The sequence below is a fragment of the Talpa occidentalis genome, unplaced genomic scaffold (genome assembly GCF_014898055.3).
Source record: "Talpa occidentalis isolate TD23 unplaced genomic scaffold, MPIMG_talOcc4v2.1 talOcc4.4, whole genome shotgun sequence".
Lineage (NCBI taxonomy): Eukaryota > Metazoa > Chordata > Mammalia > Eulipotyphla > Talpidae > Talpa > Talpa occidentalis.
Genome location: NW_023604295.1, coordinates 115,799,911 through 115,818,221, shown reverse-complemented (window position 1 = coordinate 115,818,221; position 18,311 = coordinate 115,799,911). Strand labels below are relative to the sequence as shown.

General features: G+C 34.5%; 1 protein-coding gene across 3 annotated transcripts in view; it reads right to left on the bottom strand.

The window, feature by feature from the left end:
* Positions 1–17,518, bottom strand: part of LOC119257836 (disintegrin and metalloproteinase domain-containing protein 18-like) — a 47,080-nt gene extending 29,562 nt beyond the window's left edge. For 2 of the 3 annotated variants that reach the window (XM_037526109.2, XM_037526111.2), the window contains exons 1-10: positions 17,374–17,518; positions 16,740–16,816; positions 15,261–15,316; positions 12,731–12,809; positions 12,039–12,115; positions 9,123–9,300; positions 3,451–3,516; positions 2,138–2,209; positions 1,784–1,950; positions 1,129–1,210 (exon numbers count right to left, since the gene is read on the bottom strand). In XM_037526109.2, coding sequence (XP_037382006.1) covers positions 1,129–1,210; positions 1,784–1,950; positions 2,138–2,209; positions 3,451–3,516; positions 9,123–9,300; positions 12,039–12,115; positions 12,731–12,809; positions 15,261–15,316; positions 16,740–16,816; positions 17,374–17,428 — 909 coding nt within the window. In that variant the 5' untranslated portion in view covers positions 17,429–17,518. The remainder of the gene's footprint in view (positions 1–1,128; positions 1,211–1,783; positions 1,951–2,137; positions 2,210–3,450; positions 3,517–9,122; positions 9,301–12,038; positions 12,116–12,730; positions 12,810–15,260; positions 15,317–16,739; positions 16,817–17,373) is intronic. The other variant, XM_037526110.2, reaches the window with a different exon arrangement.
* Between the last annotated feature and the right edge of the window lie 793 nt (positions 17,519–18,311).

The window sequence follows — 18,311 nt, the reverse complement described above, 5'->3', positions numbered from 1 at the left end:
TTGACCAAGATTTGGAAACAACCTAAGGGTCCACTGACAGATGATTAGATAAAGCAGAAGTGTTATATTAATATACACACCGTGGACTACTACTCATATGTAAAAAGATGAGCTCCTGCTATAAATAAATCTAGAGAGTATTATGTTTAATGAAATAAGTTAAATATCATGTGATTTCATGGATATGTGGTTCATAAAGAAACAAAAAACCATGAAAGATACAAAAATAATCTTTTAGATTATAAAACCAAATTAATGTTTTTTCAAAGAGAAAAAGTAAGGGGATGGTAATTTTGGTAAAGGGGTCAATTTTATGATAGAGGATGGAATTAGACTCTTAGTGATGAATGTAAAGTAGTATATACATATGTTGATTTATAATTATGCATACCTGAATACTATGTTAACTTATAAACCAGTATTATTTCAATAAAATCTTTTAAAGGAATAAAAACAGATGCTGAACATAATTTAAATGTCAGAAGAAAAAGTTAAAAACATTAGTAAGTGGACTTGGGTATAAATTATGCAAGGGGAAGATTTAGTTCTTACAATACTAACCTTGTATTTATAACTAGTACATGTGCATTACTTGATAAAACAAAAAATTTTAAAGTATTTGTAGAGTGATATGATTCAACCTGTATACATTTTAATATATTCAAATAGTTCTAAAATGATACATAAAATTAGATTAATGCTGTACAATAACATATTGTTTATGTACACAGACATTTATAATAATAGTACAAACGTATCCATAAAATAACAAACACAAATCATGATTTTCATTATTTCTTTAACTTGAAGAAGACATACAAGATGCTTTAACTTTTATTTAATGTTGTATGCCCTTAAAATTATGCTAATATTAGTATCCATTATACCTAGTTGGTGAATGGATATATTAATGTTGGGTCATATATTTTCCTTCTGCTCTAAACTTATGGTTCAATAAACTTTTTTGATTAAAGTAATTTTGTTCCAACTAAAGAAAAAAATATGTATATGAAGTAAAAAATCAAGTTGTTATAAACTACTTAACCACTTATAATACTTACAAAATATAATATTAAGTTAGTACTATAATATTGTAAAGATAAAAATTACATACAAAAAATTACATACCATAGCAACACCTGCATTATAGCTTTTATTGCATATTGTGGCAGGCAATGTTGCTCCTATGTATGTAGGATGTTTCCTGTAACTACATCATATAGTATAATTATTTTTGTTAGCATAATTATTTAGAACTTATTCAATTATTTATTAAATTAGATCTCTCAAAAAATTCAATTTTTTTCAAACATAAAAATCTTTGGTCTGGATAATATCTATTATATAAATTGTCCAAATCATTGAGGACTGTAATTCACTTTAAATCATAAGTATATACAAAAAAAAATCCCTCTTAGTCAAAAATTAGTCATAAAATATATTATAGGAAATGTTAACTGAACAGTGTAAATTTCCACATGATTAATAGGCTAAGATTTGCATCTATCTTGTAGTATCATTGATACAATAAATGCTCGTGTAAAGGCAGATCTTTTCACAAAACCGTACTCCAAAATATGTGGTTATATAACTGATTAATGTTGCTTTATCTTCATCAATTTTCTAGCTCCAGTATTAACACCTATGACAACAGTTTTCCTTATTTAATATTACACAGGGCCTATAAAGTTGAAGACCACAATAAATGCATTAAATTATCAAAATAATGAAGATACTTATATAAAAATATATATTTCTTTATTAACATAGAAATTATGCTTACGTGAGTAGGAATGCTATATCATGGGGCCGTGGGATAAAAGAGTTCTCCTTCCATGCCAAAAATCTTTGCAATAAATCATCAGCACTTCCATTGGTGGATATTTGATTTTTATATGACCACAATTCCAAGGATGACAGTTTCACAGTCAATTTGAACTGAGTAAACATCTAAAAGTAATATTTACCCAAGTAACTTAATTACATTAAGATAGTACATGCAAAATTAAAAGTTCAGTTGAAAAATGTGTATATTAAACCACTAAAAAGTCATTAAATCATTAATTTGTCATGAAACAATGCAAATTACTTTCAATTATTTTTCAAAATTTGTAATAATGAAAAACTTAAAACTTACAGTGTTGACAAGACCAATAATCTGGATAATTTTCTGTGTTACAGCTATCATTTCTGATCCCATATAATCATACTGAAAAACATTTTTATAATTATTGTTAAAATGTGGCTGATAGTATTTTGGGGGGTGACCATGAATATATTTTGATTATACCAGGCAGAGAAAAACAAGCATTTGTCAAATAATTGACAAATAATTAGTATGGGCACATACTAATATAAAGATTGCAACATTTACAGTAACTAAAAACAAAGAAATAAAAGGTAAAAAGCATATTTAGGCATTCAAAATAGATTCTCACTTGTATTTTAAAGATAGCATTGAACAGAAACAACTGAAATCATCAAAATATTCTGAAATAACTTCACAGATTCCTCCCTATAATAAAAGAATTTCTTGATCTAGAAAAGCTCCATGACACCCAGGTATTTCTCACTGCAGGTTTAATAAATGAAAAGAACAAATAGAGAAACATATAAATAGCAAAAGTTCAAATACATTTACATTAAAAAAAAGTCACAGTGATGTAAAGTGAAATTTTGTGGAACAAATTCAAAAAGATTTGATAAAGAATGACATGAAATACTATAAAAGAAAGGAGAAAGGGAAAAATGTGTTCTCAGAAACTGGTAAATTCTTGAAAGATGTGGACTCGTATTTGGGAGCTTAAGACACACCATTGTTCTTTGGCATCATAAAGTTGGAAAAATATTAAGTGGCTTCATAAAATGATGAATAACTGGTATATTTTAAATATACAACAATTGAATAGGTTAAGGAGAGGCGAGGTGTTTATGAGTTAGGTCAAGGAGACTCAGGGAATGAACCCTGAAGTAGAGAGTGTAGGAGACTGTAGCTAGTTTGGCTTTTCAGTCATAATGGAGTAACTGAAAATATGTGTATTTGCAAATAGTGTTTTAAAAATTTTAATGCCTTTACATTTAAGGGAAATTTTTCTTTTTTTAAATTATTTTTTAATTTATTTTTGTATAAAAGAACTGGGGTATAGGCCAGAGGTGCAGGGGGTAAGAGAATTCACGACAGAGTGGGGAGCAGAATAGGCAGATCTACTGAAATACACTGCTGAGGGAAGCAGTGGGCAAGAAAGGAGAGGTCTGCTGCGCCATATATGGGTTAGTTCCCTGGCTGGGAATTGAACTCAGGCCATAGCATTGATAGGGTGATAGCACTGAGACTTAACACCTAGGCCACCAGGGAGGCCCTATGGGAAAGTTTTCAAAAAAGACAGAGAATGAGAGACAGAGAGACAGAGAGAGACAGAAAGAAGCAAGAAAGGAGAAAGTTTGACTTACCAAAGCTTTTTCCACTATAATGTGTATTTCTAGATATTGGGATAATAGTTTTGAAAAGGTTTTTTCCTGAAAAAAAAAAAAGGGATTTATCAAATGTTAACATATATTGAGTTTGTTAATCATAAAAATTGATGTGTACAAAGGAGAAAAATGCTTGTAACACTTTCAGAAGCACTTAGAAGACTACTGATGATGCACATATATTTATCTGTTTTGGTATATATATATTTTTGTTGTTGTTGTTGTTGTTAAAACATAACAAAATCAAGAAGTCAAGAACTTTCTGTTCGGGGTTTTGCCTATTTTCTAATTTGATTGTTTGTTTTTTTAATGTTGACTTAGGGAGCATTTGTATATTTTATATATTAATTACTGTGCATGTTCTCCCCCTTTGTAGATTGTCTTATCATCATTTTTACAAGTTTTTTTTTTCCCAAATAAAAACACCTTAAATTTGAGGCAATCCAATTCATCATTTTTGTTTTTAAGAGTGGGTAGAGATACACTAATTTGATATAGTAAATGCCTTAGAATTTTTTTAGTGTTTGTGGTAAAAAAAATACACATATAGAGGTGTGAAGTTATACTCCCAAATTTATATAATATAAACTTATGGTAAATTAATAAAATTTTATTTAAAAAGAGTAATGATGTATTGCATAAAAATAAAAAATGTAGAATAAAACTTTGAAATGTTCCACAGGCAAATAATGTGACAACAATATAAACTAAAAATTCCCTACAAGAAAAAAAGATGAAATTTTGAACAATACAAAAAAAAAAACTGAACTGATAAACACATGTAATAACACTATCCAAAATAACTACATGCTATACAGAAAAACATACACACTGAAGTCCAATATATCACCAGATCATGACAAAATCAATGAAAAATCAGCATGAAAAAGATACTTAGAGTCACCTAAATGCACATCTCTAAATTTCCCATGAGTCAATGGAAGATTGAAAAAAGGGAAATTAAAAACTATGTTATATAAAAATATAAGTGAATACAAAGGCTCAATTCATGTCACCTCAAAAGTGAGCTCCTCATTGTTTCCGTCACTCAAGCAGAAGCTCCTTTGTGTTTTAAAGTATTTTGAATATGCCACCATAATCAGTGCCTTATTTGCCTCTCCTGCTAGATTTTGAACTCCTTAAGTCAAGATCTATTTCATGAGCCCCTAGGTCTGCTCAGTTTAGTGACTGCAGCTGATGGAAATCACAGTCATGAGTTGCCACGTCATAAATCAACAAGACACTCTACCACGTCACAACCATACCTTGTTGAGGTGTGCTATACTTGGGCCTAATCTCTATTCCTTAGGCCATTAATTACAATAGTACCCTGCTTTCTTTTCTGTCCTCTTTATTCTCCATTGTTCTAATGAAGAAACTTGTCTCAAAGACTAGCTGCCTGCTTTAAAAGTTCTTTCTTAATTGATACTATCTAATCAAACTTATCTCATTTTTTTTTTTTTTTTATAGAGGCATGTTTTATTTATTTATTATTTGTTTGTTTGTTTTGTTTATACATGCACTGGGTACAGTCAGAAGCGCGGGAGGGTGAGAGAATTCACCAGAGCCAGAGCGGGGAGCAGAGCAGGCAGAAGGACTGAAGTACACTGCTGAGGGGAGCAGCGGGCGGCAGGAGAGGTCTGCGCGCCATGTGGGACCCTCCTCCGGTGGCCGGGGAGCAGCCGGGGATTGAACCGGCGCTGCAGAGGCTGCGGGCAGCTTCGCAACCCAGCGCTCAACCGCTGCGCCACCGGGGAGGCCCTTATCTCATTTTTTACCTAGAAAAAAGATGAAAAGGTCAACCATTTTACTTGGTAAAAGGCATGCAGACTTTTAGATAATAAAAACCTTTACAATATAAAAAAAATTATAAGTGAATACATGTTATTTAAAATTCAATTAGTGGAATCAAGCCAATGAAACTCAGAGTGAGAACCTTCAAAGATTCACTTCTGCATAAAACAATAGAGAAACTAGCAAAAAAATTGTTAGAGTTAACTTTTTTAGAGTTCTATAATATAAACAAGTACTTTCAGCATCCTGGAATTATTTAAGAAAAATAACTAGTTAATAGTGACCATTATGGGATCTGAATTTGTGTTTTCCCCTTTTTTCATTAGCTGAAAACTACTACCCTGTCTTTGTGATAAGCTGAGCAAAAATGCAATCTCAAAAAAAATCAGAATAATTGTGCTACAGATCTTCAAAATCGTATTTCCAGAAAAATGTCATTATTTAACCTATTTTGTTTTTTCTAGAAGACCCTTTTCAAGCTTGCCTGTATGTGATCTGAAGATCTCACTTGTGAAATCTTTCCTTCCTCCCCTCCACACAGTCATTTGTGGAAAATGATTACAGGCATTTATTTTAACTGAGTTGTCAGTCACAGTGAACAGTAGGGCAAATGATGGACCAACCAAAGAAACTAAAAAGGAAACGCTTGAGAATGAGATGCCAACTTGGAGTTTTGAAAAATAATGACAAATATCTAGGAATCAAGAAGAATGTAGACATATGTAGGCTTACGTGTAAGACCAAGGCTGTGTACATGCACAGAAAAGTCTTCAAGGGCCCTAACTCCTCATCTCAGGATGAGGTTCTGATGAAACATGAGGCAGAGGTGCTAAGTCGCTGGCAACTGTGTGACATAAGTCTGGCTCAACATGTACACAGAGACCCTCAGCAAAGACTGGGAGACCTATTGTTTCCAAGCATTTAAAGAACTCTCTGTCCAACCATTAACCCACCAATAAGATAACACAAGACACCCTTCAGTGACTATATACAACAAAGCACATGGACTTCAGAGAATCAGTCAAAAAATTCACAAAACACACAACTACAAAAATATAGCATTAATATTTGGAAGGGAAATAAAAGCTCATTTTCAAAGTTATCACTTTATATTATTTTCAGTGACCAGTTTCAGTGTTCAAAAAAAAATTATGTGACATAAAAGGGACCACAAGAATATTACCCACACACAGGTGGAAAAAAAGGCAATCTATAGAAACTGCCTTTGAGAAAATCACGATGTTAGATAAATACATATTTTAAATTGTATTTTAAGTAATTTTTAAATCTTAAAACACCATTATCAATAAATAACAAAGTTTTATAATTCTGCTTTACTCAGTACAGGATATCTATAAAGGCATTGAAATTACAAAAGGTAACTTGGGCTTCTGATATTGGAAAATACAATAACTGAAAGACAATGTCTATTAGAGAGGTTCAGTGATGGATCTGAGTAGACAGGATTAACCCGGTAATTTAGTAACAGATCAACTGAGATTATACACTTGGAAGAAGAGAAAGAATGAAGAAAAATGAACAGGATCTATTAAACCTGTGAGGCTGTATACAATGTGTACTGGAAAGTAAAGAGACAGTTAAAAGGGCAGAAAGAATATCCAGAGATGCAACGGTCAAAATTTCTGCAATTTGATGAATACTACTAATTTACACATCCAAGAATTTCAATGCAGTCCAAGTAGGATAAACTTAAAGAGAATCCCTCAAAAGAGCATAAGAAAAGATATTCCAAAAAAGACAAAGGGAGGATTTTGAAAGAAGCAAATGACAAATGACTCTTCACGTATATGGAATCCTCAATAAGAATAAGAAGTTAATTTTTATCAATAGCCAGAAGATATTGAAATATTCATAATGATGAAAGAAAAAGTCTGTCAAGCAAGATTTAATTTTATATTGTACCAAAAGCAAATTAAGGGAGTTTAATAATATATAAATGTTATCTAATTTTTATTTTTTTAATTTAAATTTTATTTTTATATTCCCCATACAATTACAACCCCCTTATTTTCACCCCAAGCCTTCCTTTCCCCGCCCGCCACCCCCCATAGAGTGTCTCTGGTTCATAGTTATTTGTTGATTTTGATATTTTCTTTCTTATAATTATTCTTTTTCCTGGTCTCTTATTTAAGTTTTCTAAATTCCTGCTATGCGTGAGACCATCCGGTATTTTTCTTTTTCTTTCTGGCTTATTTCGCTGAGCATGATCCCTTCCAGCGCCGTCCATGTTGCTGCAAATTGCATGTGTTTATCTTTTTTGAATGCTGAGTAATATTCCATGGTGTATATGTACCACATCTTCTTGATCCAGTCATCTATTTTTGGGCATTTGGGCTGTTTCCAAAGCTTAGCTATTGTAAACAGTGCTGCTATAAACATAGGGGTGCAGGTGCTCTTTGGAATTGATGTTTCTGTGTCCTTTGGGTAAATACCTAGGAGTGGAATTGCTGGATCATATGGAAGCTCTATGTTTAGTAGGTCCAGAAATCTCCACACAGCTCTCCATAGTGGTTGGACCAGTTTGCACTCCCACCAACAGTGCAGAAGAGTTCCTTTTTCTCCACACCCTCGCCAACATTTGTTGTTGCTAGTTTTTTTAATATGTGCCATTCTCACTGGTGTAAGATGGTATCTCACTGTAGTTTTGATTTGCATTTCCCTGATTACAAGTGATGTTGAACATTTTTTCATATGCCTGTTGGCCATTTGCATTTCCTCTTCAGAGAAATTTCTTTTGAGATCTTCTGCCCATTTTTTGACTGGATTATAGGCGAAACACTCCATAATATGCACATCAAAGACATCTTCACAGACACATCACCCAAAGCAGTGATAGTGAAGGCAAAGATCAACAGCTGGGACTACATCAAATTAAAGAGCTTCTGCACAGCAAAAGAGACAATAACAATAACAAAGAGAAACCCCACCGACTGGGAGAAAATTTTTGCATCCAACACTAATGATAAAGGACTGACCACAAAAATCTACAAAGAGCTGATGAGACGCAACAAAAACAAACAAATGTTATCTATTTTAAAAAGATTTCTTGGGCCTCTCCAGTGGCACAGCAGTTGAGCGCTGGGTTGCAAAGCTGCCCGCAGCCTCTGTAGTGCTGGTTTGATCCCCGGCCACTGGGCGAGGGTCCCACATGGCGCGCAGACCTCTCCTGCCACCCGCTGCTCCCCTCAGCAGTGTACTTTGTCAAGTCTGCCTGTTCTGCTCCCCACTCTGGCTCTGGTGAATTCTCTCACCCTCCCGCACGTCTGACTGTATCCAGTGCTTGTATAAATAAATAAATAAATAAATAAATAAATAAATAAATAAATAAATAAATAAAAATAAATCTTTTTAAAAAATTGAAAAAATAAAAAGATTTAAGTAGTATGTAAAGCCATGTATCAAAATATTAAAAGTAATTTCCCCAGTGGAGTGTTAACTAATGTGACTCTGTTCTGCTTGTATTTGCAAAGTATATTCAATAATACACATTTTTGTTTGAATAAAGTAGAACATAAGAAATGTTACATTACACCCTGCAAAAATAAACTTGAAATAATTATTTTGCATATATTTTAGGTGGATTTGGATGTTTGTTACTTAAAAATGTAGAGGGATATCCACTTAAATATATCTACTGACAGCTAAATACTTTTGTCATGATTAACAAAATTCTGCAGAAGCAATTTCACATTAAATCATAATACGAGATTCACCACAGTTAATTGTGAACTTAAGATATATATATCTACTGACAGCTCATTACTTTTGTCATGATTAACAAAATTCTGCAGAAATAATTTCACAATAAATCATAATATGAGGTTCACCATAGTTACCTGTGAACTTAAGAGATCTTTAGAGGGCTGATCTTTCTTCCAAATATTGCTGTAATTTCCTGCTAATGTTGGTATATCTGCATTGTCATTTTTCACTTGATAAACTATATGTTCAAATCTTGCTGAGGATTGCAATGGCTCAATTCCATAGCTGATATTTTCAAACTGAAGGAATCCCCTGAATGTTTAGAAAATAATAGAAAATGCCTGCATATGATCCCTCCAAAGCTGTAATATGAAATGTTTTGAGACATGAGGTATCAGAGAAAGGACACATTTTAAACTCATTTTCTCTTTCTATTGCTTTATTAAAACTGACATACAAAAAGCTTAGACATATTAAAAGTATACGATTTGACAAGTGCTGTAACTAGAACCACAATCAATTCACTATCATAACAAAACTGATCACTACCCTGTTAAACTGTTGGTTAAGCCAGCCAGTCTGTGGTATTGTGTTATGGACACTAGAAAAAAATAGGCTCCTCCAAATTTTCTGGTGCTCTTTGTAATCTGTCTTTCCTGCCTAGCTCCTACAAATTTATATAAACAGAATAATAGAATATAGACTCCTCTTTTGGTCTGGCATAACTATTTTGAAATTTATCCAGATCACTCCTTTTCACTGATAAAGAATATTCCATAGATTCTATACACCAAATTATCCATTTACTTGTTAGTGGACATTTGGTTATATTTAGGGGTGATCACAAATTAAGCCATTATGTAACATTCACATTCATGCCTTTGTATGGACATACACTTTATTTCTCCTGGGAAAATGCCTAGGAATGCAGTGGTTGGATCACATGACATCATTTTGCTTCTCATGCATACACACACACACATTTATTTTTTAAGAATCTGTCAAACTGTTTTCCAACGTGCTGACACCATTTTACATTCTCACCAACATTAGAGTGCCAACTGCTTTACATTCTTGCAAGACCTGAGTTTGTGACTAACTGTGCAGTGTTTGTGAAGTTACAGGCACTGCACCGTGTGACACTGTTCTTTGGTGACCGTGGACCTAGGTAATGCTTCTTGGGTCTCGAGTAAGCTGGGTAGAGCTGAGGTGGAGGTAGGGAGGGTTTGACCTGGAGTAAAGGGCCTCTAGTTGAAACAAAAAACATTGCATATGCAGGAGTTTGAAGTACACAAAATCCTCCTATTTTTTAATTCTAGAACACCCATAAATCTATGCCACTTAAAAACAGATCCAGCCTATGGATACAAACAAAACAAAGAACAGAGAAAACTAGGCAAAAAACAAACCCTAGCAGCTACCTGACTATAGAACTGAGGCTACTAAATAGAGATATCTGGGGTTGAGGAGCAAATGTAAGGAGGGGACCCAATGGACTGTGGTAGAGGACTCTGGGTGCTTTGGTGCTGTGTGCAGTATGGCAACAAACATCTGAAGAGGTGTGCACCGACTCCATTACATCACATACAATGTTATAAACTCATATTACCTCAATAAGAAGCAATATATTCAAAAACAAAGACTAAAATAGGAAAAACAGCAAGCAAATAAAGTTGGTGGAATAGGATCATAGTGGCCAGATAGGTGCTTTCAAGAGCGTATAGCCCACTTGTTGATTCTAAAAGTCTCCAAAGAGATGCTATGCAAAATATCCTAGCAAAAGCAGAAAAATAAGTCAATATATTAAGTTACACCATTTCAGCCTGTGTATGTTTATCCAGCATATGCTGTGGGAATAAGAAGTCCGAGGTAGATATTAAAGCTGGGGGCCCTTAAGGGAAAATAAGTCAAATGCATAGTCATCTAACTACAGAGCAGAATGATAAGGGGAGAAAGAGGGCATGTGTTTAGTGCCTGGCTTTAACCAGGTCCTAGAAACCTTACCTGCTTCCATGATTTCACAACAACCCAAGTGCTATTTTCACTTATGCTCACTTTGCAGATAAGAAACTAAGTATAAGATTATACTTAGTATACTTAGTATTATACTTAGTATAAAATTAAATAATATTTTAAAACACATGTTCTTAACTCTTAAACCCTATACTCTTTTTACCATATCATATAAAAAAAGGTGTCCTTTGGGAAGAAGTCTTCTATTTGCTTTTTCAGTAACTGAGTCACCAATTCTGCCTTAGTTTTGCTAACATTTTGAAGAATTGACATAATGAAAAATATTTTGCCATTTTAGTATAGTACTTACATACATTAAAAATATGTTCATTAAGGCCATGTATTTGCTGGGAACCAAGATATTTGTTGTTGAGAATCCCAAGAATAGAGTTCCTGCTACAGTAGAATAAAGGAAGGCAGCTATGTAGAGCAGACATCTAAAGTGTTTGATATCTATAAAAACCACACTCACACACCATGATATTTTTCAGTTGACATGAGAAAATTCTGTAAATCAGGTAACCAGAAGCAAGGGAGTGCCTCATTTTGCTCCTCTGGACACACCTGACCTCTAGTAAACTTACCAATTTTTTCCATTCAACATCGATGATGAAAACCAATTATTCCTGGCCCTTCATCCTTATGGAAAACTTTTTAGTATTTATTTTATATCTGATACTGTGTGCATCTAAACTGACAGCATACAATATGTGGCTATTCTTTAAGTAATTAATTTCATTTTCCATAACTAGTTTTTTGGAGATAACTGATAGATAATGCAAGCATAATATTTATGGAGATGTTCCATAGTTCCTTTTACTGAAACTTTCCCCCTCTGCACAATCTTTTCAAATATGGCTCGGGTCAGGATCTTCTGGAATGATTTCATTTAATTGGCACGTAGGTCCAATTACTAAACCTATTATTAATAAAATTAAGGTTATCATAAATTTTCATGTTTAGGTTTCACTAAACTTTCCCATATTCATTTTGAAGTATGTCCTGTTTTCCATGTACAAGTAGCCCTCAGCTGCTACCTGAGTCCAGAACAGATGCTGAGTGTTGCAACTGAATTTGGAAAACCTGAAGCAGATCCTTGGTAATGGCAATGCATCTAAAACATAATATAGAAAGACAAGTAAATAATTTATAAATAAAAAATGTATTGTTAAACATTAGAGAAAACATTGGGTGCCCATGAACTTATTTTGGCCTGGGTTTCATCTCTATCACATACTTTTCTATGTAAAATAGTCAACCATAGGGCCTCCCCGGTGGCGCAGCGGTTGAGCGCTGGGTTGCGAAGCTGCCCGCGGCTTCTGCGGCGCCGGTTCGATCCCCGGCTGCTCCCCGGCCACCGGAGGAGGGTCCCACATGGCGCGCGACCTCTCCTGCCGCCCGCTGCTCCCCTCAGCAGTGCACTTCGGTCCTTCTGCCTGCTCTGCTCCCCGCTCTGGCTCTGGTGAATTCTCTCACCCTCCCGCGCTTCTGACTGTACCCAGTGCATGTATAAACAAAAACCAACCAACCAAATAAATAAATAAATAAATAAACATGCCTCTATTAAAAAAAAAAAAAAAAAAAGACACCACAATTTTAAAATAGTCAACCATATAACAGGTCACAGTTACAGAAAGTAAAATAAATTTACTAAATATCCCAAAGATTTTATATGTCCACTTCAGTAAAGAAACATATATAACAAATGACTGAGGCATCTAAATCTTACCTTAATGTATGAAGAATCAGAATGCAAATACCCAGTTTCATTATATGTATAAGCCAAAAAGTTCTGGGATAAGAATGAGCTAAGAAAAACAAAAAATAAAAAATTGTTAAAAATTTAATATAGGGGTCCTCTCCTGGTGGCACAGTGGTTGAGCGCTGGACTGTGAAGCTGCCCGCAGCCTCTGCAGCCCGGTTCAATCCCCGGCCACCAGCGAGGGTCCCGCATGGTGCGACAGACCTCTCCTGCCCCGCCCGCTGCTCCCCTAAGCAGTGTATCTTGTCACTTTGCCTGTTCTGTTCCCTGCTCTGGCTCTGGTGAATACTCTCACCCTCCCGCACTTCTGACTATACCCAGTGCTTGTATGCATAAATAAATAAATATATCTTTAAAAAAATTAATATAGGGCCTCCCTGGTGGCGCAAGGGGTTAAGATGCAATGTATGAAGCTGTCTGCAGACACTGTAGCACGAGTTTGATCCCCGCCCAGGAAGCAACCCACATAGCGCAGCAGACCTCTCCTGACTCGCCTGCTGCTCCCCTCAGCAGTGTATTTCAGTCAATCTGCCTGTTCTGTTCCCCACTCTGTTTCTGGTGAATTCTCTCACCCCCCCACACCTCTGGCCTGTACCCCAGTGCTTGTATGCATAAATAAATAAATCTTAAAAAAATAAAAATTTAATATAAATACAAACATGAAAGTGATAAAAATAGATACTAAATATATAGGATTTATATAATACAATCTAGAGTAATTTTAATGTAACATAACAATTTAAATATCAGCATTCAGGCTTTCTTTATACTGCAATAGACTCTGATTGTTCTATATCAGATATATGTATTCCTATATATATATATATATATATATATATGTCTTTAATCAACAAATACATACTGATTTCTATCTGACAGATCATCTTCTAAGCATATAGCAGTAAACAAAAGACAAAACCACGGGTCTTCACAACAGTGAGGAACAAATACTGCTTGAGTGTTAAATGATAATAAATAAGGTTCTGAGAGGTTGATGGCAAAATGTCTATAGGAGTGCATAGAGAGTTTCACTGAACAGATGATTAAAGAACTGAAGAAAAAGCCAGATTTACATGGAAATGTTATCCAAGTTAGCAGAAAATGCAAAGACCAGAAAAATGCTTTGGGTTTACAAATGAAGCAGGGTTCCCTAAATTGTTACACCTAGCCTCTCTGAGGGGTGCCAGATACAGTTTGCCTCCCACCCCACTGAGGCCAGCTTTGGCCATGGTTCCTTGGAGCCTTGACCTGACCTCAATGCAGGCAGGGGCTGGGCTTTTCCATTTTATACCTGGCGCCAGGATCCTAAATGGACTGATCAGGTTCAAGCTCACACAAATGCCTAGGGGTCTCCTGGTGTTCAGTTTTGAAGCCTGACCACAGTATAGGTCAGGTCAGATACACTGGTGAGGTTTAATTTTTTTAAATATATTTATTTTTTACATTTATTTTCTTACATCATTATTAATTTTTGGACAGTATTTGAGTTCTCCCTTCAGATTTAGTCCCTGTAGTTCCCGTCAACTATCACCACGGTTGCTTATGTTCTTCCCTCCCTTGTTTTGACCCTTGTCCTGCCCCTTCCCCTACCTTATGCCTCAGATCTATAGTCAGTTTGCAAATTTTGTCTTTTTCCTGACCCTTTGGTTTCTGATTCTATTCTGTATATAAGTGAAACTATCCAATATTTATCTTTCTCCTTCTGACTTATTTTACTTAACATAATCCCTCCCAGCTCCATCCATGTTGCTGCAAATGGCATGAGTTTATGTTTTTGTACAGAGCTACTAGGAGCCAACAGGTTTCCAATCCCCACTATTTGATCAGTGCTGGTCAAGTGCCAATCAAATTGGTCCATTTTCCAAGCCATACTGGTCCATTTTCAATCTCACACTGGATGTTTCAAAACAGATGAATGGATCAAAAAGATGTGGTACATATACAAAGTGAAATAGTCTAACACTGACTTACGGTTGACGGTTTCAAGATTGAATGAAGTTATTAAAAATTATTGATTGATACAACAAAATGAGTTTCATGATATATAAAATTCATCCAGTAAAGTTGTTAAAAATAAATATATATATTAGTATTACATCAATAAACATATAAACATGTATTACATCAATAAAATATATGCCACTAGTTGAATTTCCTACCAATAACTTGACACACAAAAATGTTTGCTTTCACATCAGATAAGCCAAATATATAACTTGAAGATCTTGGGTCTGCTTTATATTCAATTGGAGATTTGAAAATTTGTATCTTATTTCTTAATTTGAAAATAAGCTGAATAATTATAAATATTCAGCTATAATATATAGCTGAATATATATAATATTCAGATATAATATATCATGTAAGAGATCTAATATTCAAGACCAAGTGAATCCCAAATTGAAAAATGAATTGAGTAGTCTTTGATATACTGAATTCTTGAATTAAAGAACATTTAAAAGTAAATTCTAAAATTTAAAAAAGTAAAATCTCTTACTGCTTTCTGAGATGCAGAATGTATTGTTTTTCATCAATTGTGATGCTATAAGTCACCTAAAATAAAGCAAAATATGATTTAGTAAATATATATTTATTGTAATTTAAGTTATCATGGTGCTTATAAGTAAATACATAACTATATAAAGTAAAACAGCATTATTTTACTCAAGCCAAAAAAAATCCATTTTAAAAAAATGAACATATTCTTTTGTGGATTATCTCTTTTCAACTTTGCCTCCTCCCCTATTTTTATTTTCAGAAAAGAAATATAGGCAATTAATATGCATGTGCAAAAATATTTATTCATGCACATAATAATTGAAATGCAAGATAAACAGCAGTATAGTGCCATCGTTCACCAATCAAACTGAATTTTAAAAACTTTAATAATATTAAATACTGGGATGAAATGAGCATTCTCATCTCACTGCTGGCAGCACAAATTTTTAGAACCTTTCCAGAAACTTATTTTCTGCTATGTATCAAAAACTATAAAATTCTTTATAACTGATTATTTCATACATGAAGAACATGGTTTTACAGGAGGGAGAAGTTTAAGAGAGACTTCGAAATGTATCAACCCCATGAAAAATACAGGTTAGTAGATGAAAAGCCTTTACAAATTCTCTAAAGGAAATTATTTTATTGCGATTTTTAAGTACAATTTCACAGTCTATTTATAGTACATTTACTTAATTTCACAGTACAATTTATTAAAGTTGTTCACAAATAGAACATAATCATTGTAGGTTCCAATACTGTATGCAAAACAGAGTTAATGGATTCTTAATGTTTTTACTTATTGTTATTTCCAAAATTATTCCTTCACCATGTAAAAATGTCCTCAGTATTATCAAACATTGACCACCACCACTTTAAGGACATGGAACACTGTATTGTGACTTAAGGTGTATAATATAAAAACATAACTATGCTATTTGAATTATTTTAATCAAGAAAATATTCAAATTTGAATGACTTCAATCTAATCTCTTTTTATATGGTCAGTAATGTTGTTTTCCCAGTAAATATTTACCTATTGTGATCTTTTTCATCATAATCAGACATAATTTTCATCATAATCAGACATAATCAGAGTCAAAATTTGTAGGTATAATTTTTTTCTACACCAGTTTCTGTCACTTAGCTGTCAATAATTTTTTATGAATTGAAGTCTACCTCATTGTTACACTTTTATCACATTAATATTTTGTACCCTTATGATTCCTGAAAAGTGCTTAATATTTCCTGATAACTGTGAACAAGTATCTCAGAAGATAATGCAAAGATGTAGGGAAGGGGACGGAAGTAAATAGATGTGTTAGCAAAAAAGAATCAAAATGTATTAAAAGACAAAACAGCCCAGTGAAATTATTTCGCTTTGAGAGCAACTACAATTCAGTATGATCTGAGTACAACAGTAAATAAAAAGTATATTAAAATTTTAAATAATAAAGCAAATATCTGTATCATTTACTTGTTTCTCTGAATCTTCACTCTCATTTGACCTTATCTTCTGTGGAATGGTGACATGCAGAAATATTCCCTCAGCATCTACAGGAAGAAAATATTTGTTTTGATTGCAAAAATAATCACCTGAATATAGCATGACTTATTATTCTGAGTCCATGTGTCTAAAGTTGTTTGAAAACTTATTTATGTGAGCCCAGCCTCCTTCTCGACCCACAACTTTCATTAGATTTGTTTCAGGGGCACATTGAGAAGTGCTAAGATACAAACAAACCATAGATGTTTCAGTTTCATAGGACCATCCTGTTCCTTTTTAGAAACATGTTGGGTCCTGTTTCCTTCAGAACTTTGAGGAATGAATGAGGATACTACGCCCCATGCCCCACGCCAAAGAGCGGTGACCCAGGAAGATGGGCTGTGTCTTAGCTGTTGAGTCCCTGGACCCCTGAAGCTGAGAGTGGACTTCATGGCTAACATCCTCAGACACCTACCCTGGTCTAGGATAGGGGCAACACAACAGAAGGCACCTGCGGGGTATCCGAGAAGTGAGCCGAGGGTGCCACAGCTACAGGAAATTGTTCTCTAGAAAGAGCTCAGCTGAGAGACACCAGGAGAAGGAAGTGGAGGTTCCCTGGACTCACCAAGGTGGGCTTGCAAACTTCCAAGCTCAGTGAGCAGAGCAAAGAGAAGGAACATGGCTGGGCCAGAGCACAGGAAGCAAAGTCAAGGTAGTTGGAGGCCGTTGGGCAGCTCCGAGGCTCGCGGGCAGGACTACTCAAGCGTAAAGCGTGCTTTACTGTGGGAGTGAGAGCTGCAGTTTCGATATTCCCAGCCTTAGCAATCCTGAGTGGCTGGGAAGCTTCCAACAGACAGGAAGAGTTAGCACCAGAAATAAGCGTATGTATTTATACACAACTTGTTTCTTATGACAAGGTTTACATAGTTAAGCCATGCACTAGTGACATGGGCATGCTCTGCCTTTCTGGTGAATTTCTTGGCAATTCTATTACTCCACATCACTGTATATTTTAGCGTTTTATTTATCGTGGGAGGAAAATAGAAATTGTAATTATTTTTACGAGAAATTTTCTGTTAGTATGTTTGTTAGTACCAACCTTATTTATTCTTTCCAGCTCAGGTAAAGTCAAAAATATTGAACTTGATCCTCGGACTAGATCCTAGGACAAGTGTTCCATTTGCATGCCTGTTCTTGTAATATTAGGTTATTTGGTTGAGGAAAGAGGAAGTAAACTATAAATGCCAGCACTAACAAGAAAGTTGTAAGGATGGAACTGTCATCAAGAAAACCTGAGAGAGGTAAAGTGATACTACTGTAGAATATGCCATTGTCTTTGAATTTTCTGACTGGTATCTTAGACTGCTCAAATTCAAACTGTAACTCAATTTTATCCCACCACTCACCCAAAAAAAATTTTTTTATCACAGTACACCGTTTTGGAGGCATTAATTGTATCTACAGTTGGAAAAACAAACTCCAGTAGGCCTAATGTTTGGAATTGCTAAGTAGTAATGCAGCTGGGAAACTGTTTCTCAGAAATTATTAAAAATATGGCAGGCA